This window comes from Pectinophora gossypiella, chromosome 4 (assembly GCF_024362695.1).
Source record: "Pectinophora gossypiella chromosome 4, ilPecGoss1.1, whole genome shotgun sequence".
NCBI classification, from domain to species: Eukaryota; Metazoa; Arthropoda; class Insecta; order Lepidoptera; family Gelechiidae; genus Pectinophora; species Pectinophora gossypiella.
This window is the reverse complement of record NC_065407.1, coordinates 11,163,356-11,186,811: the sequence shown is the minus strand read 5'-3', so window position 1 is coordinate 11,186,811 and position 23,456 is coordinate 11,163,356. Positions and strand designations below refer to the sequence as shown.

The following is a 23,456-nucleotide window of genomic DNA, read 5'->3' as shown; positions in this document are numbered from 1 at the left end:
CAATTCAGACGATGATTATGAGTTGATATCAAGTGTAAATCCTGTTTTAAAATATTTTCAGTTTCATACTTATGCGACGGAAAATTCCACTTGATATCAACTCAGAATCATGATGAGAATTATCCCTCAAAGTTTTCGTTACAATGTCACTAGTACCCCGTAGATGATTTTATTTAAAACCGTCACAAATGTTGTATAAAATTAAATGCATCGTTACATTGGAATGTTGAGTGACAGTAGTAAATGCCCCTAATTATTTATCGAATAAAGTAGCAGTGACAATATGGAATGGTTCTAGTTCATGATACTGAATCGTAAAAAATCCGTCGTGTATAAAATATGTTTTTGGGATAATATTGTACGCAAGGGAATGACGGCTGTGTATAAATGCCGTCATCTCGTACAACGACTAGTATGTTCAATAATTATAATAGTTATGTACAATATAAAATATTCTACGATACATAATGATATGATGACGTAAATGAGTAATATCACCCTATGACTGAAGTCATCACACTAAGCGGTGCAGGACTAAAGGTCGAACAAATTTCCTACGCACCATTCTCAACGTAGTGGGTTTTCAAAGGTGATATTGAGCTGCATCAAGCTAAGGGTAAATACCCTAAACAGTGGTAATTTGACTCCTAGAGCAATTACTAATTATAAAAAAAATACTATTGTGTGTATTGAACAACTAAGTGTTTGAGGTGATTACATGTAAGAGCATGCAGTAATGGGACTATGTCATCTAGCGAAGGCAGTGGACGGTACTACGGATAATGAATGCGTCTCCGGCTAATAAATTCAATCTAACTAAATTTTCAATTCCATTTTATCAATTCCGTTCGGATCCGGTTTGCGTTTATTGTCAGCGTTCGATACAGAACAGGTGTCGCGCTGCTTCGTATACTCAACACATAAATGAGATCACACAAACGTCGCCGTTTAAAAAAAATATTCCATTAGTAATTTTAGTAGAAGCGCGAACGGAGGATATCTCGCGTCCCATCAGAATCCCCGCGTATTCGTCGTACACATTACTATCGTTCACAACACTACTGCTCTCGCTCCGCCGAGAATTGGTCCTCACAGAAACAAATCAGAGTTTCTTCGTCATTAAATTAGCACAGATTTGATTAGACCGTCGCGACGCTCGTGGCCTGGCGTCAGGCAGGGGCGGGGCGTGCGGGGCGGGCGACGGGCGCGTCACACGGGCGCGGCGTGCAGGCGGCGCGCGCGCGGCAGCGTGGCCGTGGCGGCGGCGCGCGCGGCGGGCGCGGGCCGCAGCAGCTGCAGCAGCAGGCGCAGTCAATCGGCCAGCACGCTCTGCGCCACGTTGCCCAGCTGCTCCTTCAGCACCCGGAACGACGGCCGGTCCTCCGGCGAGTGTCGCCAGCACTCGCGCATCACCTGGACACATGGTTGGTTAAAATAGGTATGTCTGTAACATACAGAGCTACTATGGGCGACTATTGAATGACACCATTTAATCAAGACCCCTCGGTGAGGAGTAAGACAGGGGCCTAGGGTGGAGTTTCAACAAACCGGGGTGGAGGGGAGAAATGTGAAATCGATCGAATCACAACCAAAAGCGAGAGATGGTCAGTTGCTCTCTCTCTAGCTATGATTCCTGCACTATTCCGATCGTCTCCTTTTGACTCCACTTTGGTGAAACAGATCTAGCATTCATGACAGGTTTGGATTGGAACACGTAATTTGAATATAACACGTTTCAATAACGATGACGTCAGATTTAAGGTCTCTTAGAAGTACTCACATTATATATTTCATTAAGACAACCCTTGGGCTTCTCGAGCACCTGCCCCCGTTGCACCATGTCCACCACTTCAGAGTTCTTCATGCGTCCATACGGCACCTTGCCGCATGTGAACACCTCCCACATTAGGACACCTGCAATACAATACATTGAACTTATATATTTGTGAGCTAATTATAAAATAGACATTTCAATCAGGATCAAAACCCTTTTATATTCACTTTTCAATAATCAAGATTCTACTTTAGTTCTATCCTACAATCTAGCAGGATCAGAACAAGAAACTGCTCAAAGCGATTTTACCTTACGCTTCTAACTAGTTCATCAGGTATTTCCGCTCATATAACAGAGATGGCGCTTATCGAACTTAAAACGCACTATCAGGCATGGTACTAATATTTGGAAATGAAAAATCATTTTCCCCCCAGTACGCTTCCCATCCCTAAATCCTAATATCCTTTAAGAATCCCGAATTGGTAATATGGTCGTGAATGTACGAGTGGGTGGGTAGGTAACATACCGAATGCCCAAACGTCCGATTTGGAGGAGAACCGCGTGTAGTTGAGCACCTCGGGCGGCGCCCACTTGATGGGGAACTTGGTGCCGCCCGAGCTCGTGTACTGGTCGTCCAGCACGTACCGCGCTAGCCCGAAGTCTGCCACCTGACGGAGAATTATTTCTTATTAAGCAGCGGTTCCCAACTACCACGTTGGTGTGAGAAAAAGCTCAGTGAGGTGTGGGTACTTAGTTCATCTTACGAATGATGTAGGTACTTCTGACTACCCCATCGGAACATAGTCGTGAGCTTTTATGTGGTTCAGGGCCTGTCAGAACTAAATCTAAGTCCGCGAAAGTACAATGTATCATTACCTCGAAGTTAGTAAGTTATCCAGAAAGGACACCCCAGTTTTCGTTAGCCTACTGTATCCAACTGCTGAGCAAAGGCCTCCGATCGCTTCTACTGTTCGTTATCCCACATATATTTACTTTTTTTAAATATATTTTTGAATGTAATTTTAAACCTTAGAAATGTATCGAAAAGTTCGAGAACCACTGCTGACCAGGGAGCCCAGCCAAAATTATAATTGTTAACACCATAGAACAATAACAACATGTCTATGATTGCCCTAAGCGAATCATGTGACATTAGCATATATGTCAAATATCATTTCAATAGCACAGTAACTTTGAATAACTTACTTTGACTACGTTTTCGTCTCCGACTAAGCAATTTCTCGCAGCTAAATCTCGATGGATGTAGTTATGCCTTTCTAAATATGCCATTCCTTTGCAAACCTGTAAGTAAAAGAAAAAAACGTATTACAAAAGACAATAAAACTAAATAATATGTAAGCTAGAACATAATAGGCTACTTGACAACCTAGTCAAATGAGATACTTTTTACGAAAAGTCAAAACGAAAGTTTTCTTTGGAGTTTGTATGGAAATACTGTCCTGTGACGTCATCAATAAAAGCGCTCAAACGTCGTACCCATTGTTACTAATTCATAATTAAAGTCCGAAAAAAAGTCGAAAAGTAAAATGAGATAGATTTTGGATTATCTTAGACTGGCTTCTATTTCTAGATTAACATTTTATAAATTATCTTTGAACCAGTCAAATACCGTATTATTATTACAAAATAATTCGCGTCTCTCTAATAATAGACTTTAGTTGGGAAAGGTTAGTGTGTTTGTATGTACCTGTATGCACATGTCTAACAAGACGGAGGGTCCGAGCTGGTCGGGCGAGGTGCGGCGCAGGTAGTTGAACAGGCTGCCGTGTCGCATGTACTCCGTCACGATGTAGATGGGTCGGTGTTTCGAGCACACGCCGTATAGCTGCACCAGGTTCTGGTGCTGGAGTTTGCTGGAAATATCGAGGCGACGGTTATTATAAAGTAAAATAACATAAAAAGAAACAGGCCAGCCCGGAGGGTTTAGAAAAGTGTCAAGTGGTAGGCATGGAGTAATTAATAAAAATATAAGTTTAAAAACTAAAACCCACTACGGAAAAATGACGCTTTAAAAGGTATAAAGCAAGAAAATAGGTATATTTCTCTGAAATTCTTCCGAATAGTGATGGTTAGGTTTAGGTTTAGATAGCCGTGGTAAACAAACTCTTAGGTCTGATTGGTATACGACCAAGGCTATCTTTTACATCACGGATAATCAAGACGCTTCTAGTGACACCCTATTCAAAATTCTGACAGGTGGTTTAGAAGTTAGGTTAGGTTACAGGCTTGCATATAAATATATACAATACATACGTAGCGCAACACATAACCTTCCTTTTTGCTTCGCCACAGTCGGGTAAAAACAGAAGGCCCCTCGACTAGAATGTTGCCGCTAAGTAGTCAGGTAAAAATGCGAGCACAAGAAATTTATTTAGTAATCAGAATTGCGTAATGTATTTTTGACATAGGACACTACCCAATTTCATAGTCTCTACTTACCCCAGTCGGAAATAGGCGTGAGTTTATGTGTGTATGTATGATACTCACGTCATGACCTTGGCCTCGTCAATGAAGTCGTCTTCGGACATGGTGCCCTCCTTCATCATCTTGACAGCGGTGTCGATGCGGCTGCGCCAGATGCCGCGCCGCACCACGCCGAACTGGCCCGCGCCCAGCTCCTCCATCAGCACCAGCTCCGAGGGGTCGATCTCCCATTTATCTTGAATGTCAACATTACGAGTTTAAAACACATACAAAGCCAGGCAAGGGGGCTAAAGACTGAGCAGGATACTTGGCCAGACAGGACGATAACAGATGGGCCAAAGCTGTTACGGAATAATGGCTACGAAATGGTTTCCAACTTCGGTGAAAATAGTCCAAAAGAATGGTTACTTTTGAGTAACTCTATTTTTTGTATCTGGATAATGGCAGTAGGCTCGCCCCCTCATTACATGGCACTCAAGCGTAACTGGCGAGGAGTGGGTGTTGGTGACACTGTAACGAAAACTTTGAGGAATTATTCAGACCATGATTCTGAGTTGATATCAAGTAGAATTTTCCAAAAGTACGGAACAGAAAATAATTAAACAGAACACTAAAATTTTCAAAAAAAAAATCCGGTAGGAGTCATGGTCTGATATAAACACAAAAATAACATGACTTTTGCGACTGGAAATACACTATATATATTAACTCAGAATAGCTGCATCATACTGCTCAGTATTCGGTATGGTGTCACTAACACCATGTATGTACTAACCCATGACACCATATAGGTTGCAAAATGCAACTAAATATGAATAAAGAAATAGGCCAATTAGGCAGTTAATGTACATACAGGGAGTTAGTGACATCGTAACGAATACAGAGGGGGATGATTCAGCCCATGATTCTGAGTTGTGGAAGTGGAATTTTCAGTCGCAAAAGTAGTGTTTTTCTTGGGGTATAGTTACACGTCGTGAGTTGTGATGCTATACTGACCATGCGAGAGGCCGGCGGTCGGGGGCGCGGGGCGGTCGCAGGGCGTGGTCTTGAGCCGCGAGCACAGCCCGCCGCTGTTGTGCTTGTGGTAGTTGATGAGCTCCGGGATGCTCGGGCAGCAGTGCTTGTCTGACAAGTAGAACTCGCCGCGGCTGTTCTGCTTTATGTGGTAGTGCTTCGTCTGCGCGTGGTTACTGGAATGTTAGAAAGACTTTTTGTTGACACGTGGAGTCAATGCTGTATTCATGTGTTAATGTCTGATTGTTTAAATGTAGTTCTGTGCAATAAAGTATATTTGATTTGATTTGATGTATGTAGTGACCAATGATGGGGTCGCTCTTTATTACATGGAACTTAAACATAGCTGGCGAGGAGTAGGTGTACAATCACGAGTACTAATATAGTAACACTTTGAAACCATGTCACATTAAGTTTTTAGACAAATTAAACCGTAAGTCTCATTAAATGACAAATATGACAGTGCGACAGGGTTCTAAAGTGGGTACATGATATTGCTCATGACTGTACATATTATTTATACACGTCTGAATACCCCTTTGGTGTGTTGTTAGCCACGACCTACGGCTTAACGTGCTTTCCGAAGGGCGGATCATCTTACTATAGCACAATCGGGTGATCAACCTGCAATGCCATAACCAAACGAGGGATCACAAAATGATTTTTGTGATATGTCTCTACCGGGAATTGAACCTGGGAACTCAGGATCGCCCAACGCTCAACCACTGTACCACGGAGGCCAGCAGTACATGTTGCAAACGTTACTGCTACTATGAATACTAATATCTATTATTTTATATCACTAGACACAAATTAATACTAATTAAGGTGGTAAAAGTATTTTTAAATGGTAACACCAAGTATTACAGTTTTGAATAGTTGAGTGAAGCAAAAAAGGAATAAAAATTCCAACTAAATCGATCAAACCCTCGTTTTTTTTCTGAGATTCAGGCTTGATCCTACAATATAATAATAATAATGTATCTATACATACACTTTGGTATAGAGTGAGAGCGTGTACATGCCCTTAGTGGAGGAGTTGCGGACGACGAAGCAGCCCTCCTTGTCCTCCTGTTTGAGGAGGGACTCGGCGCGCTGGCGCGACATCTCGCCCACGTACCACCTGTAAGTTGCGATTACTTTGTTTTGAAATTTTCACGGGAAATTACACAAACAGCCTATATACGTCCCACTGCTGGGCACAAGCCTCCCCTCAATCAACCGGAGGGGGTATAGAGCATACTCCACCACGCTGCTCCAATGCGGGTTGGTGGAGGTGTTTTTATGGCTAATAGCCGGGACCAACGGCTTAACGTGCCCTCCGAAGCACGGAATCATCTTACTTTTTCGGACAATCAGGTGATTCAAGTCTGAAAAGTCCTCACCAAACAAAGGACAGTCTCAAAGTGATTTCGACAATGTCCCCATCGGGAATCGAACCCGGACCTCCAGATCGTGAGCCTAACGCTCTAACCACTAGACCACGCAGGCTGCTGTGGAAAATTAAAAGATAATAATTTACTTAAAATATATGTATACAGATCCCACATATATAGATACTTTTGCATTAGAATATCATCACATAACAAGACAGAATGCATACAAAGTTATACTTCTTCTCTCGTGTGGGTTGTGAAATAAATGACCAACATCAAGAAACCTAGTGTCAGCGTTACTATTGAGCCACTGAATGCCCATGAAAGAAGCAAGGATCATCTTGCCTTCGGACAATCGGGTGACCTGCCTGCAATGTCCAAACTAGGGACTACAAAGTGATTTTTGTGATATGCCCCATCGGGATTCGGACCTGGATAAATACTTAAAAAGTTACACGAACAAACAGCCAATGACCATTTTTCGTCCGTAGTTTATTGTTAGATAGGGCTAACATAACTCATGTAATAGCTACGGTAAGTAAGTAGCGGCTGGCTGCTTTAAGTAAATGGTAACCAGGACGGCTTAAAGTGCCTTCCAAAACACGGATCATCAACTACTACCTTACAGAAGTACGGTCACGAGCACTAATATGTTACACTTTGAAACCATGTCATATTAACTTTTTTAACAAATGAAACCTTAAGTCTCATTAAATATCAAATGTGATGTGTTTTTTAGTTCACTTTCATGCTTGATGAATGAGTGCAAGGGAACGTTTGAAAGTATGATGCCTGCAAGTACGATACAATAGTTCGAAATTATGTATTGAGTTGAATATTGTTTAACTTTTTTAATGTTAAGTATACTTCTTTGTGTGTAAACTTGTAACGATTTGGTTGTGTACTGTTATGTTGCATTGTATAATAATAATAATAAATAAATAAATGATAGTGCGACAGGGTTCTAAAGTGGGTACATGATATTGCTCATGACTGTACGTAGTCGATACGAACCATGTCAGGCAGGAGCCTTGTAAGTACGTAGTCTTTACATAAGTTTTAAGACCATAGTGCGCAAGCGGATCTTCTCCCTGAGCAGCAGGGTACGGGGCAGCGACAACACATACCTGAGCACGTTAGCCGAGAGGGTTGACTGCCCTATCGTAGTACACTGGATGAAGGCACTTATAATGTCTAATTCTGGAGTATACGAAAAATAAATTACATATGGTTATTTTACTAACATATTTTATAAGTGCCTTTCTTCTTACTAACAATTATGGAGTAATAAAATAAAAATAATAACCCATGTCAAGAGCCTTTGGTGAGTCAATAATGTAATCCTGACACCAGGGTTTGTTATGTCGGTGTCGGTCATCGATATTGCAACCCAAATAAGGCAGTAGAACCAGTCTGTGAATATCCTGAACCACTACACGAGCTTATGTACGGTTTTCCCCACATTGTAGCATAGTTTATTTACATTTGTGGTTCGATAGACTACAGCGGGAATCCCAGACGAGAGTGCTTCAATATTTATCAGTTATTAAACATAGCTGGAGACAAGTGGGTACACAACACGTATACAGCTCTGCCCGCTTCTTTGGGGATACAGGCAAAGAGTTAGAGGGAAATTGTAATGTGCAAAATAATATAATTATGCAGGTCGGCCGTAGAGAGGATCAATTACAGGAAGATATTATTAATATTATTCTTAACGTATTATACAAACTGAATCCACTGAACTTCGATAAATTACTTATATATAGGTACCTACATTGCTTAATCTGAAAGTCCACTGTAAGCTGACTAACTCATAAATACCTGTTCCACAAATACTTACTCATATTTTTGTAATCCTATAGTTTCCTTTTCCTTTACATAATTGCTGGGTATATATCCGACAGACCTACAGGATAGAAATAAATATGTATAAATAAGTCACATCCTGAACAGTATGAAAGTATAAAGCGTCAGTGTAGAACACTCCGGACGGGTAATTAGAAGTGCTAGTTCAATACGTCCCCGCGGGCCGAGACGAACTGGAGTAGGATTTCCTAGCGAAAAACGCCTGGAAAGAGGGGGTGAGGCAAAGCTACGTCTGCCCCCGATACGAATTAGTGCGGGGCGAAAAGTTACAGTTCTATATGCATTACATAAAACATAAACAGCCTATATACGTCCCACTGCTGGGCACAGGCCTCCCCTCAATCAACCGGAGGGGTATGAAGCATACTCCACCACGCTGCTCCACTGCGGGTTGGTGGAGGTGTTTTTACGGCTAATAGCCGGGACCAACGGCTTAACGTGCCCTCCGAAGCACGGAATCATCTTAATTTTTCGGACAATCAGGTGATTCAAGTCTGAAAAGTCCTTACCAAACAAAGGACACTCTCACAAAGTGATTTCGACAATGTCCCCATCGGGAAACCCGGACCTCCAGATCGTGAGCCTAACGCTCTAACCACTAGACCACGGAGGCTGTCAATATGCATTATTATTCTTTATTCTATGTTGTAGGTAAATCAATGCATTAAGATTTGAAGATATACAATACATACCCCTCTTTATCCTCTACTTTCCACCAATGCTCCTGAGAATCATCAATTACTTCATACTCTTTGCCCTGGAAAATATAATTATGTAATTGTTTATTGATCACGTTGTTTCCATAAAGTAGGTGTTTACGCTTTTAAGGTTAATAAATAAGTAACTTCTTTGTTGACGTAGGAATTTAGAAAAAGCATAAGAATGCGTTTAGTCTAAATCAGCTGTTTATCATATTTGGGCATACCATGAAAGTGGTTTAAGGGATTGTGTCCCAACACTATAGACCATTATATTGAGCTGTGGGTATGTATGTAAAATAACTATAAATACCTTTACTAATGAGAGATCTCCACTTTCGATCGCTTTAAACGGGTAGAGCGCGACCACCACTTTGTTAGTTCTCTGCTTTTCCTGAAATATGTTAATATTATGGTAACTATATTTGTAAATAGACGCATATACTTGTATATTTCATTTATTTATAGACTAAGGAAATCGAGCAATTTATGTCGAGGGAATGACGAGTGATAATTAGGTACAAAAAGGATGTAATAATGACGGACACATAAGTCCTTTTCAATATCCATGTCTTCCGACTTGGGAGATGGGGTGAATAAACTGCCTGCCGGCTGTCGTTGTTTCGACTCATCATAATCATAACCCAGCTTATGACGTAATATTAAGAATGACTGCGAGCTATCTTATCGAAGATATGGGGCTCCCCTTGATCGACAGCCGTAGGTGGTGTAGGCTTGATTCAAAGTAGGTATGTGAGAATATATTAGTTGCTACGCGACGTAGGAACAAAATCATCACATTTTGTAGTCTTGTGGCTATTTCTCGATAGGGATTAATAATTACGTTAGTTAAGCTTACCTTCGGCTTGGCCGAGGGAGTGCCAGGGGGCGCGCCTCCTCCCGGCATGGTGACCGCAGCAGTCACCGCTGCGCACACAAAAAAAAAACACATTTCAACAAAAATACATAACCCGAACAGAGTAGCCCTTTACCTTCATATACGCACAAACAATCACATAACTACGTAAGGTTAAAAAAAAAACTAACGTATGCACTTGGATAATCTTTCAAGAAGAACCTTTCGACGGACTCTTGAGGTGGACATCATAAATGTCCATGTAAAAGGAACTAATTAACTGTTGACAAATTGGTTTTACAGCGGTCTGAATCGGTAGAAGTCCCGATGAATACTGAGGAAATGAATAATGGATAATTTATGAGGATAATGCAATAAATAGTTTTTGTAGGTATTGGATTTTACGAACCTATATTATAAAGCAGAAATTTTAAAAGGTTGATGACTGCCATGCCATGGCCTATGCTGAGTGATGTCCTTTTTTTTTGGAGTTCCAAACACAAGTGCAATTGTTCCTTTCCCAACCAACGACTAATTCTATTGACTTATTTGGAATATCTCTATAAGAGGCTCACACAATGTTATTTTATTGCAAATACATACAAAGGTAAACAAATATAATATTAGACTCTTTAAAATTTTAAAGTGGGCTAGTTACTCCACTAAATGTTGACCTAGTAATCTTCTTCTTCTATCGTGTGGGTTGTGAGGTGAATTACCAACCCCAACAACCCTGATGTCAGGGTTACTATTGAGCCGCCAAAGACCCCTGACATGGCTCATGTAACGACTACTAACTTACACCAGTAAGTAGTAACCGGGACCAACGGCTTAACGTGCCTTCCGAAGCGCGGATCATCTTACTTTCGGACAATCTGGTGATCAGCCTGTAATGTCCTAACCAAACTAGGGCCCACAAAGTATTTTTTTTGTGATATGTCCCCACCGGGAATCGAACCCGGGACCTCCGGATCGTGAGCCCAACGCTCGAACCACTGGACCACGGAGGCCGAACTAGTAATGCCGAGTGGGGACAAAATATGACCCACACAAACACAACACACGAACACAGACGTGACACAAATTAAACCCTCAAGGGTTTAAGTGCCCACTAAATGTATTTTTGGTATAAGTATTCCATCTTGAAATGAATAAATAAAATAAATGTGTCGACATAAAACAATAATAATAAAGTGTGCTGTTTAGCAATAAGGCCGCCTATTGTGCTTATTATTCGTATGTTTATGTCATGTGTGTACGTCGTTGTGCAATAAAGTATTATTGATTGATTGACAATCGTATGAAAGGGCTTAATTTGTTTTGATTATTACGTTGCATAAAAATACTCTATATTTATTTTTAGTGAATCAATAACTATGGGGTTGATTAGGGTCAGCGCAGACCAAGAGTAGCGAAATGCGAGCACTTTCTCAGTGTAGTTGTGTATCTGGCGACATCGGTTTCAATACAATACAATACAAGCGGCGTCTCATGGCATTTCTCCTTTATTTTCTGTTCTGAGGTATCGAAAATATCACCTCAGGGTGCCACGGGCCGGCGCGAGCAATTTGTCGTTGTCGAAGAATATTGCATTTTATGAGGATGGCAATAATGTTAGTTTTCCGTGATAAATGAACGCGTCTTCGCTGCTCTGTGATTCTGCCCACCTCGAAAAACATACGGGTGTGAGTTTTTGTGTGTACGTATGTGTTATCACACATAACTGTATTTATAAGTAGAGTCAGTGTGGGTGAACCAGTATTCTATACTGAATTTTGTTTTAGATTCAGAATACCTACTGTTTTTGGTACCTAGCCATTAAGGTAGGTACGAATACTTAATTGTAGGTACATAAATAACAGAGGAACTGCAAGTCTATGGTGTTTTGCTTAGACTACCAATTGATGCTTAGTGTACTGTATGAAAATCACTGATCATTAGTCTTGCTAATAATAGGAACAGAATAACAGTATTCATCTACTGTAACGTACCAGACTTAATCACATCGTGTCTAAACCGAAAACAATTTTAAGGACTTTATAAGTCGAAAGATGATTAAAACCGAAATAGTCACGATTGGCGAGCACTATCAGATCTTTAAGACATGTTATTGTTGTCCATGAACAAGTTTTAGTTTTACGTCACAAAAAACGTGAAGCGGTATTCACAAAACACAAGTAAAGGTTAAACTCCGACACAAAAACACTGGGGTGGTATCCAAATCACTGCACAACGTCACTTTTGCTGAATTACACAAACGAAATTATTACACCTGACTTGGACAAGAAAGTGAGTGCAACGAGACGAGTGAACGCAACCGGTGGCGGCGAGGCCACGAATAGAGGTCAGGCTGTGTTCCGTACCCTCTAGTGCCGGGAGGAAGGATGACAGCGACAGGCATGGTATCTTGGATTTCTTCTTGGTGACCATGGGTTCGTCGTCCGACTTGCTCGGCAGCATGGAGACGGATGTGGACGTCCGCGAGTGCTGGCTGGCGGCTGCGACTGCCGACTAAACGTGTCAATGTACCGCGCGACGCGGGCCGCGGCCACACTGTGCCGCCGCAGCCTCGGCCGCCGCGACACTCCCGCCCGCCACTCCAATAAACTTTTTGTTGGCATTTTTTGTCAACATTTATGAATTTAATGGAGTGTGAACTAGAGGATATCTACAGCGTTACATTTGAATTAGCTACGTCTACTTAATAGAGTACCTTGACATTGTATTAAATTCGATAGTTTTTAAATCTCGAATAATCTCATTAATGATTAAACTAGCCGTCCATAATAATGTACTACCTAAATCCCGTAAATTAGTTATTTGAAACAATGAGGCTTTTGTTAACATAAAATGAGTTCGATAGTCACAATGTAGAGTAGGCTTTACGGCTTTCGAGACGAGGTGGCGAGCGAGGGCTTCAAAGATGGTCGCACGCGGCCTACATTCACCATTCGATGCGCGCGCGCAGGCGGCACGAGCTCTCCCTTTCACTTGCGAGCAACGGTACTGGTGAGAGAGGGACGGAGAATCCCATACGTCATCAACGACAAATCGCCTCGCTTGTATCTACAGACACTGTAGTGCCGAGCAGCCTTCTGTAGAAGCCTCGCGCAGCAACACACAATTTTTTTCCTCCTATCTGATAAACGATTTTAGATTTCCGACCTTAAAACTTTGAGGAAGGAAACAACGGTAATACACCTGTATTGTTTATTTTTAAGTCTAACAAAGACATTATGCAGATAAACATATTAACGGAGAAGAACCAATACAACCACAAATTGATAAGCAGTAATTGCGCGTTTTCTTTCATGGCCGTCACTTTGGTGAATTTTAATGGATGAAGCAATTTGTTGGAGAAGGAACTGGCGCCAAATTAGTGGTCGGGAAGTTAGATTGACCACACAGTAATGTGGATAGTGATTTTCTATAAATTATAAAGTTAGTAAAACGGTTACCATTACGTTTTCTAAAATCGAATGCCGACATGAAAGACAAAAAACAAACAAGTAACGGCTGTACGTTCTAGGACTAGAATATGAACATACGACGTTATTTTTTTAAAAGAAATACATATAATGTATCCCTAGCCCTACGAATACCAGCGTAAGGAAATTATGCTAATCAAAACACACATGAGCCAAATATGAATACGTAATGAGGACAATATTTTTTTAATAAAATGTTTAAGAAACTTCACCTTGGCAACCGCTCTACTTTCGTTTAAAAGTATTGGAATGACTTTTGTTAAAAATATTTTTAAAATATGTTTACTTTAGAACATTCAGAACAAGGGTAAATTAACAAAACATATAAGATGGAAAGTCAAACTTGATACTTAGATTTACTAATAAAATTAATGCAAAACTCAACAGTTGACTTCTGACAGTTGTCTCCATGGCCTCTATTTACTTTTATTTATTTATTTATTTATTCACATTTACATTATACAATAAATGGTATCACTAACAGCCTCCGTGGTCTAGTGGTTAGAACGTTAGGCTCACGATCTAGAGGTCCGGGTTCGATTCCCGATGGGGATATTATCGAAATCACTTTGTGAGACTGTCCTTTGTTTGGTAAGGACTTTTCAGGCTTGAATCACCTGATTCTCCGAAAAAGTAAGATGATTCCGTGCTTCGGAGGGCACGTTAAGCCGTTGGTCCCGGCTATTAGCCGTAAAAACACCTCCACCAACCCGCAGTGTAGCAGCGTGGTGGAGTATGCTCCATACCCCCTCCGGTTGATTGAGGGGAGGCCTGTGCCCAGCAGTGGGACTATATAGGCCGTTTATGATATTATGGTATCATTACAGGATTCAATAAAGAATACGTATTGACGCGGCTCCAACCAACGTACACGAATGGGTTGGCAACTAGCCCAATCTACTTCACCAACCTGTAGTAGGGCAGCTGGGGTATGCTCCATATCCCCTCTTTAATTGAGGGTAGGCGCGTGCTCAGCAGTGGGATGTTGCGGTTGCGGTTGTTTATGCTTTAGGTAATAGTAGAGTCAGTTCCCTAATTTAACCAATCACTTGGCCTAACTATGTTAGTGCATTGACTGTATAAGAGCTGAGTATTAAGTCCATGATTACTTCTCATCTCTCTAGCGTTATCCTGATTTTCACAGGGTCCTCTTACCTAACCAGAAGGTTTGACAGGTCCGATTTTTTAGAGAAGCGACTGCCTGTTTGACCTTCCGACCCGCGAAGGGAAACCCAGGCCAATACCTACATAGGTCAGATACTTCCGAAACGCATTTCTCGGTAACATAACATAACAAACATAACAATTACTTTATTGCACAAACAGGAAAAAACAATATACAAAACAAAAGAGAAATAGAATTAGTACAATAGGCGGCCTTATTGCTAAGTAGCAATCTCTTCAAGGCAACCTTTAAGTATAGGAAATATTGAATATTATGCCACACACACACATAACACACACACACAACATGGGTTTCCTCGCAATGTTTTCCTCACTTCTAATTATAATAAACAATACGTATGAAACTCACGTGTAGTCAGTGTGTGTGGACGCGGCTCAGGTGTGTGCAGCAGTAGGTCTAGCTCGGGCTCCGGCAGCGGCCACAGCGAGGCCGGGAGACACCCGGGCGCCGCGCGCTTCTCCGCGTCGCAGCACGACCAGCGCCGCGCCGCCCACACCCCCGGGTGGTACACCGCCCGACGCTCGTTCGATATACACACTGTTGCACAACAAACACATACTTTCTTAGTCACTATAGGTTCGTGTTGCAGAATGCCTATATAGAATAAATACCTTTTGGATAAAGAGTTCGGGATAGAGCAGGTAGAATGGGGGTGGCTTTGCCCACCAGTAAGACAGCTTAGATATTTTAGGCTAGGATAAGAATAGAAATACAAGAATGAGTTTGACTTAAATCTCACCTAAAGTAAGTAAATAACGAATACTGACGATACGGCCTGATGATATGATAAAACACGCTATTCACTTTGAAATCTTCTCAGACACAGCCTCTTTAGGATGTTTTCAATCATCAATTACTTACAATAACAAAAGTAATAAAAGTAAATGGTAAGTCTTCTTCTATAACTTCAATAGCTATGATGACGATATAAACTGGCTACCAGTTGTATTTCTTGCTACAAATTTTCTCACGAGTAATTAACGCACTGATTGGCTAACTCAAGGATCGCACGTCACAATCACAAGTAATGGTTAGTACGCGATTACAATATAATATATGCGGTTATGAGGTAGATAGAATGGAACCAACGCGGTTGCCCTCAGAGGCTTCTAAGCGAATTCTGGTTGATTTTTACTCAAGTGGCACAGGTTACATATGTCATACAGATACGTATTCAGAGACAGGGTCTAACAAGATGAAATATAATTAATATGTATTAAAAATACATATAATGTACAATGCTAGATTAATAAACGATCGTCTATAATTCGTCTATATTGATAACATGTTCGGTATTGTATACAAAACAAATATGACTACACAACTATGTATTACTTAGTAACAAACTGTTAATTAACAAATAATAAACTTTGATAAAATAGCACAAAACAGTAACTTAAGTAACTTAGTAATACAAAGTTTAGTAGTCATTCTATTTTGTAAACAATCACCAAAGTATTGTTAAACATTTTTACAGTGTATCGTACGAGATTAAACAGACGTACTTAGTCGATTTCAGCGACGTATTGGAGATGATAAGCAGCATAGAATTTTAAGTTTTAATTATCGTTACGAATCACGAATGATTCCGCATGAACAAGGTCGTTAATTACTTTCGACAACTTTTTAGTCGGAAATACAGTCACGAGTTATAATATGTATACACTTTAAAACCATGTCACATTTACTTTTTTGACAAATTAAACCGTAAGTCTCATTACATGTCACATGTGATAGTGCGACAGGGTTCTAAAGTGGGTACATGATATTGCTCATGACTGTACAACACACGGTGAGATTAACAATATCTAAGCGACACCTGTAAACTTCTCATCCGTGCCATAACCTCTTCTGATTTCGTGCCTGTAGTTTCACACAGACAGTTAATATATGCATTATACAATTACCCGTATGCATTATACTAATTTATTCTGTACAAAATATTTTTGAAAGCGTTCAACATTTATTTTCAGTCACCAAATCGTTGTGGTTTATGATCCTAAAAAGATGGAAGTTCCGTATGAAAAACAGCCACAATGTTATTGAGGACAATGCTCAACCAGAGCAAAGGGGTTGAGTGTAGCAATGACTGTTATGATGAGGTTGTAGCACGCAAAAATTTCAGTGACAATTGAAATGAAATATTTAATTAAATATAATAAAAGTCCATAAACTAACAGATGAGCTCGGTGGCGCAGCGGTAAACGCGCTCGGTCTGCGATTGTTAAAGTTAAGAAACTTTCGCAAAGGCCGGTGATAGGATGGGTGACCACAAAAAAAAAGTTTTCATCTCGAGCTCCTCCGTGCTTCGGAAGGCACGTTAAGCCGTTGGTCCCGGCTGCATTAGCAGTCGTTAATAACCATCAATCCGCACTGGGCCCACGTGATGGTTTTTAAGGCCCGATCTCCCTATCCATCCATAGGGAAGGCCCGTGCCCCAGCAATGGGGACGTTAACGGGCTGATGATGAAAACTAACAGATAGTTATCCCCATTACGTCTTACATGAGTCGTAAGTAATACAATATGCATTATTCTGATGGCTATTCAATTGCACAAAACAGTTTCCTGTAATCAAAAAAGTCACGTACAAATAATTTTTAGCAAACCGTATTATGTACATTCGATACCAATTACGGTAACAATGTAAAATCCCAGTGTGGGAGAGCGCTAGACTGAACTAATTAATGACAAATCGATCCCTGATTATCCTGTTTCGTCATGAACTCGTCGCACTAATCTGTTTGATAATGAATACGTATATTTACGTAAAACCTGAATTCATTAACGGAATTGTGTAACCAAGCGGAAAAATACTTGCTTTATTTATTTAGGGCTTCAATAATAGGTAGTTAATTATAATTATCGATGAACTAGTTACTACTACTGATTATAACTGTAAGTAGAGTACTACAGAAAGTGATAACTGATTCTCCGAGAAATAAGGATAAATCAAAAGGCAACAATGGTATCCCTTTTTTTATTTATGAACTATTTTCTTTTACCTATTACCTAGAACTACATAACAGATAAGAGCAATTTTTCTTTGACCTACACAATAAATTAGCACAGTATACATTAGTATAAACATACTCGAATGTTTTTTTTAATTTCAACTATGAAGGATACATATGAAGGATAGCTCGGAGAATTGCAAAGCTGAAGTGGCAGTGGGCAGGACACATAGCGAGGAGAACCGATGGCCGCTGGGGCGGAAAGGTTCTGGAGTGGCGACCACGTGTCGGACGACGCTCAGTGGGTAGGCCCGCTACAAAGTGGACCGACGATCTGGTGAAGATCGCGGGAAGCAGCTGGATGCGGCGCAGGACCGATCGTCGTGGAGATCCTTGGGGTCCAGCAGTGGGCGTCGTACGGCTGATGTTGATGATGAAGGATACATGACACTAACGTAACTGGCTAAAACCGCGATTTTGGAGACCTTGACATATTTTTTTTTATCAACTTGTATTGAGACAACTTCTCTATCCACGGATAAGATGAAACTCTAGTCAAAACCATGGAATATTTTAGCTTAAAATAAAAGAATTATACTAATAGGATTACAATTTCCCAAAATAATTATTCTAGTCGCAATCATACCATTTTAGGAAGTAGGAAAAGAAGTTCGGAAGTAACATTGTGCAGCAGACTTGAATTTGAATTTTGTTTGAAATAATAATAATGGTTTCTCTGTTCTACGCTGTATTACATTTTATTATAAAACATCATAGAAAATAACGTTTTCGTAACTTTCGATAATCAATTAATCACTCTGCAAACAAGCCTTAATCGTAATCTTTTTTATTTAATACCACAGAATACATAATTTATTAATTACTATCTGAACTCTATTTTTCAACCAAAGTATTTATTTGAAGCTGGTAAGGAAAGAATTTTCTAAATTTGTCTTTTCAATTAGGGAATTTAACAAAGTTATAAACAGGACTCCTGTCACTGCTATTCAAGATATGGATGTAAGTGTGGATGATAAACGAGCATGTTCGAAGATATACCTACCTACCAAGCTTTATTTTATATAACATATCTTCTGCGCCCTTCAGTCCTAAATTGTAACAGATATACCCAGCAGACCACGGACAAATCTCAGCGGATTTTCAGTGAAAAATGAGCTGCATGTAACGTAGACAGGTTTATGAAAGTGTGCTATATTATTTTTACGAACTGAAGTCCATTCCGGACTGTTTCTCGGCGAGGTTAGTTCTCAAGCGCTTCAGAGATATACATGTACATGTGCACAAGGCGTTTTATGGTACATTTATTTATTTTATTGCTTTCATTTGCGATAAGTTTTGATATCACCACACCTCGGACATTCCATACAAAAATCTCATTCTTACAGTATGCCTCCTTACCGCGTAAGTGCGAGTGAGACAGACACTCCGTGCGCGTTCCGCGCTGCGTTGGGTTCGGGCAGTGTAATAGCCTAATAGCTCATTAGCCCTGCCCGGCCACGATTACGCAATACATTTTATACCTCCACCCGATGCATCGGGGCTGATGGTTTGGGTAGTGTAATAATTCCGATATGTAAGATACGTACCAGTCCTGATGGCTTGGATCCACCGCTGGCGCACGGTCTGTTCGTCTGCCACGAGGTACAGCGTGTAGTCCGTGCTTTGCTCCGTGTAACCCACCTACGCACAAACTACCATCTTAATATAAGCCCACCCGAGGCAGGAAAAAAAATAAAAGTTTAAAAACTAAAACTCGACTACGGAATAATCACATTCAAAAGTATACAAGAAAATCTTGCAGCTGGCTTAGCTGTTCACTTTTAAATTTGGTAAAAGGCAAAAACTGATTCATACTTAATCCTCCATCATTCTATAAAGCAATCAACTATTCTAAGCAACTAACTTTGCTTATTTGATCCTAATTTGGCCTTGTGGTGCGATATAGTAAACAAAGTAATTATTTGTGCGCGAGTATATTCCGTGCGGAGTATAACAAGCATTTGATTAATCTTAGAAATTACTTTACCTATGAAGAGGCTTGTGTAATTAAGGTGTTCAGAGATGGAATTAAGGTAGCTTTTGACAAAGGCAAAGGAAATTTCCGCCACACATGTCACATCGTGTCGAGTACAGAGTATTCTAGCGAAAATTAAGTTGTGTAGATCAGTATCAAAAATAGGACTTGTGTGGGGAAAACCTTAGTGAAATATCGATTTCACCTGCGACTTTAGACGTGTGCCTAGTAAATAGGTACAACCTTCTGCCACAACAGAAATAAGTATATTTTCCTTTATGAAAAAATCAAATCAAAGGTACAACCATTCCAAGGCTTTTTGTTCGTACAATTTATAACAATTGTATTAACAGGCTTCATGACAAACATATAAGAAACTGGGATTTAGAAGTACCTACCTAAATACAAATTATTATTAATGTTAATGTTACTGCAGTACGTAAGCGGCAGAAGCAAATAGCTAACAGCGCCATTATTAGTTTAATATGCGTAACTGCAAAGATCGCAACGTATTGTACCTATTGTATGTGCCAATGTTAGACCAAGGTCTGCTGTATCAATCGATCGTTAGATAGTTTCAGAACTGGCAAACCTTCGATTGCAAACAGATAACCAGGATCCTGTGTTCTGATGTACTTGACGAATGTCGTGTACTGTCCAGTGGTTAAGAGTTCGGCTCACGATCCGGAGGTCCCAGGTTCGTATCTCAGTCAGGATATGTCACAAAAATCACTTTGTGATCCTTAGTTTCATTACATGATGATCACTCGATTGTCCGAAAGTAAGATATTACGTGCTTCAGAAGACACGTGAATCGATTAGTCCCGGTTAGTACTTACTGGTGTAAGTACGTTCCATGAGCCATGTCGGGGCCTTTTGCGGCTCAATAATAACCCTAACACTAGGGAAGCTGACGTTGTCATCCACTTCACAACCTACACGATAGAAGAAGAACAGCTCTACGAAGCCAAACATTTTTCCAAGAGTCGTGTGCAATATTTTCAGCTACTTAAAAGTAAGTGAACCACCAATCTGAAGCAGCAGCGTGGTAGAGTATGCACCTCACCTTACCTTACCACCTCACCTTACGCCCTCTCCGGTTGATTGAGGGTAGGCCTGTGCTCAGCAGAGGGTATATATAGAGAGAGGGTGTATATACGCTGTTTATTCCCTGTTCTAAACATGTATATTACCTGAAAGGGGTAAACGGAGCTTTTGTCGCCGTCGTTGTCGGGGATCTGCTTGCTGATCTCACCGAGCTGCGCCAGCTCAACCGTGTGGATCGCCTCCGTCGGAATGCGCCCGCGCTCCTTACGCCGCTACAAACAACACAACTTTTATAATCTCATACTTGTAATGCTCACGATGAACAGGTAAGTGGGAGGCGGATGGTGGAGGAGGCTTGTAATGGAAGAGGAATACAATACATGTTGAGCCGACCCGACTTTGAGTGGAATGAGGGTAGGAGGATGATGGTCATGGTCATACTATTGAGATACGTGATGTAACATTTACCTACGTGATGAAAAATTGGGTTCTTTCTTACATTTTTAAGTAAACCCAGTTAAATATAGCTTGTTTAAAATGACAGCAGGACAGAAACACGATATGCAGCCTAGAGCGAAAGAGACAGGAAAGGGACAGACCATTTGGCAGCTGTCATTTTAAACAAGGTATTTTACCGTGGTCTAAATTATGATATCACTGATATCACATTAATCAAAGGCCTGAAGAATAACCTTCAGAATAATTTATGATACGTATGATACCTGTAATAAAAATAAAACGGGATAAAATATCTAGCCTAACATTTATAAATAATACCTGCCTGCATCTATTTTTAATGGTGCTGTATTTACATTTACTTAAAGGAAAAGGAGAAAGGGACAGACCATTGGCAGCTGTTAATTTTAAAATTAATTCGTGATTGAAACAATAACCCCGACAAATCAAATACTTAGGCATCTCGGTGCTACGCGATCCGTTTGAAGTAAGCTGTCAAATTAATTCTGTCGGGTTATACGCCAACACTATTATTTTGAAACCATTTTTGCTTAAATTTTACGTGTACTAATTTTTAACCCGTCCATTACTCGTATCTTTCCATTTCGGGGTATAAGAAAATGACAGGTATAACTTTAAATAAAATTAGGTGTCTGCAGGAATCAGCTCCATTGTCAGGCAGGACGTAGTACCTAAATCTACTTTTCCATCGTGTCCCGAATATTAAGCGACGTGACGTCTCGTTCGTTCTTTTTAGTCCGGTTCTAAAACGAAGTCATATAATTTATGATTCCAGCCGAAATTAAGAATCGATTTTCGAATGATTGAAATGGATTTTAATTAAATTATAGTTGGTAGCATTGGAAACATTGGTAGCGGTACAGAAAAGCTCGAAGGGAAGTGGAAAATTGGCTCGACCGGTTGGACATTCTCATTAGAGCTGAAATCTGGAACGGACGTACTTTACCGTGAGAACAGCTAGCAGTATACCTACTTACGGGTAGGTAGCTACCTAACTGTACTGGTTTAGGATGAGTACCTAATTCATAATTCGCTCTATCCAACAATATACACAATGTTATTTTAAGGCCTATTTATTACGCTATCATAGTACCTTCTTAAACTAACATCATAATAATCAGGCTCTCAAAAAAACATGGCAACTTTCTCGTGACAACCTAATCAAATCTAAATGATCCCTGAACATGAACCTTAACAAGATCTTAATTAACTTTCTTTGCACATTGTTTTAACTTTCTTTGCTCACAAAAATATCGCCCGCAATTTTTCCAAGCTTTGGATTCAATTAATTTTGCGCCACAAAAAATGGAAGAGTAGGAACCTGATTCACGCTACAGTTCCCACTAATTGAAGTCTGTAAAACTGAAGCTACCGTCCAATATTCGGCAATCGACAGTGCAGAGCGTTCCGCTGATGCGCGAAAATCATTTCCATTTTAATGAAATGAAAATTTAAGTCTCTTCAGTCTGAACCTGAAGTAAATAGGCAGACGGCCAAAATTTCGTTTCCGAAAAGTGAGTTGTGATATCAAAGTTAAAGTTTGCGTCAAAATTGGGTCTCGTTAGTGATATTGTGTACGGGAGTAGCGAAGCGGACGTGTGCAGTGTGGTAGTGTGTGGCGGGTGACCGAGACCGGGGGCGCAGTGATAAGAGCAGCAGCGGTGCGCTGGCGGCGCGCCAGCCAGGCCTGCCTACATGTCACACACAACGCCAATTACCGCCCTAAGACTCTTATAACCACCTGCATACCTACTCCAACCAAAAACAATTACCGCCACGCTTCACACCCCGTGAAAAACTCTACACCTATTAAGCGTAACCCGCGACCATTTTTAAAACTCAGGTAACGATGTGATGGGATACGGAAAAGGTCAAACGCATAAAAGATTCATGATGCCATTAATCATGTCAGGGGTTTATCTTGCAAATGCGAAATTTAAATAAAAACACTCGTGACGGTAAGGTAGTAGCCATAAAGTGCAGATAATTATAACTTGTCACGAATATTATATAAAACTAAGTGTAGATATAGATATAAATATTATAGACAGATAATTTATTATAAATGCGAAGAAGATTCTAGCTATCTGTCTGTTACTTTTTCACGCCTAAACTGCTGGACTGATTTGGATGAAAATAGGTCGAAACGCACCAATGAATATAACCATACTTACTACGATAACCTAAATCGAAGTCACGAGCGAAAAGTTAGTTAGGTTTCCTACTCATAAATCAAAT

The 23,456-nt window shown here is 40.4% G+C and overlaps 1 protein-coding gene across 4 annotated transcripts in view; it reads right to left on the bottom strand.

Moving 5' to 3' along the window:
* Positions 1-1,247: 1,247 nt before the first annotated feature.
* The window catches only part of LOC126366041 (tyrosine-protein kinase Btk29A), a 53,317-nt gene continuing 31,108 nt past the window's right edge, over positions 1,248-23,456 (bottom strand). For 2 of the 4 annotated variants that reach the window (XM_050008935.1, XM_050008936.1), the window contains exons 3-17: positions 20,888-21,013; positions 19,267-19,360; positions 15,055-15,243; positions 10,036-10,103; positions 9,490-9,570; positions 9,171-9,235; positions 8,453-8,518; positions 6,228-6,356; positions 5,216-5,409; positions 4,283-4,454; positions 3,483-3,648; positions 2,981-3,076; positions 2,301-2,442; positions 1,781-1,914; positions 1,248-1,413 (exon numbers count right to left, since the gene is read on the bottom strand). In XM_050008935.1, the coding sequence (XP_049864892.1) occupies positions 1,312-1,413; positions 1,781-1,914; positions 2,301-2,442; positions 2,981-3,076; positions 3,483-3,648; positions 4,283-4,454; positions 5,216-5,409; positions 6,228-6,356; positions 8,453-8,518; positions 9,171-9,235; positions 9,490-9,570; positions 10,036-10,103; positions 15,055-15,243; positions 19,267-19,360; positions 20,888-21,013 (1,824 nt within the window). In that variant the 3' untranslated portion in view covers positions 1,248-1,311. Of the gene's footprint in view, positions 1,414-1,780; positions 1,915-2,300; positions 2,443-2,980; positions 3,077-3,482; positions 3,649-4,282; positions 4,455-5,215; positions 5,410-6,227; positions 6,357-8,452; positions 8,519-9,170; positions 9,236-9,489; positions 9,571-10,035; positions 10,104-12,395; positions 12,575-15,054; positions 15,244-15,445; positions 15,811-19,266; positions 19,361-20,887; positions 21,014-23,456 lie in introns of those variants that run through there. The other 2 variants (XM_050008938.1, XM_050008937.1) reach the window with 2 other exon arrangements.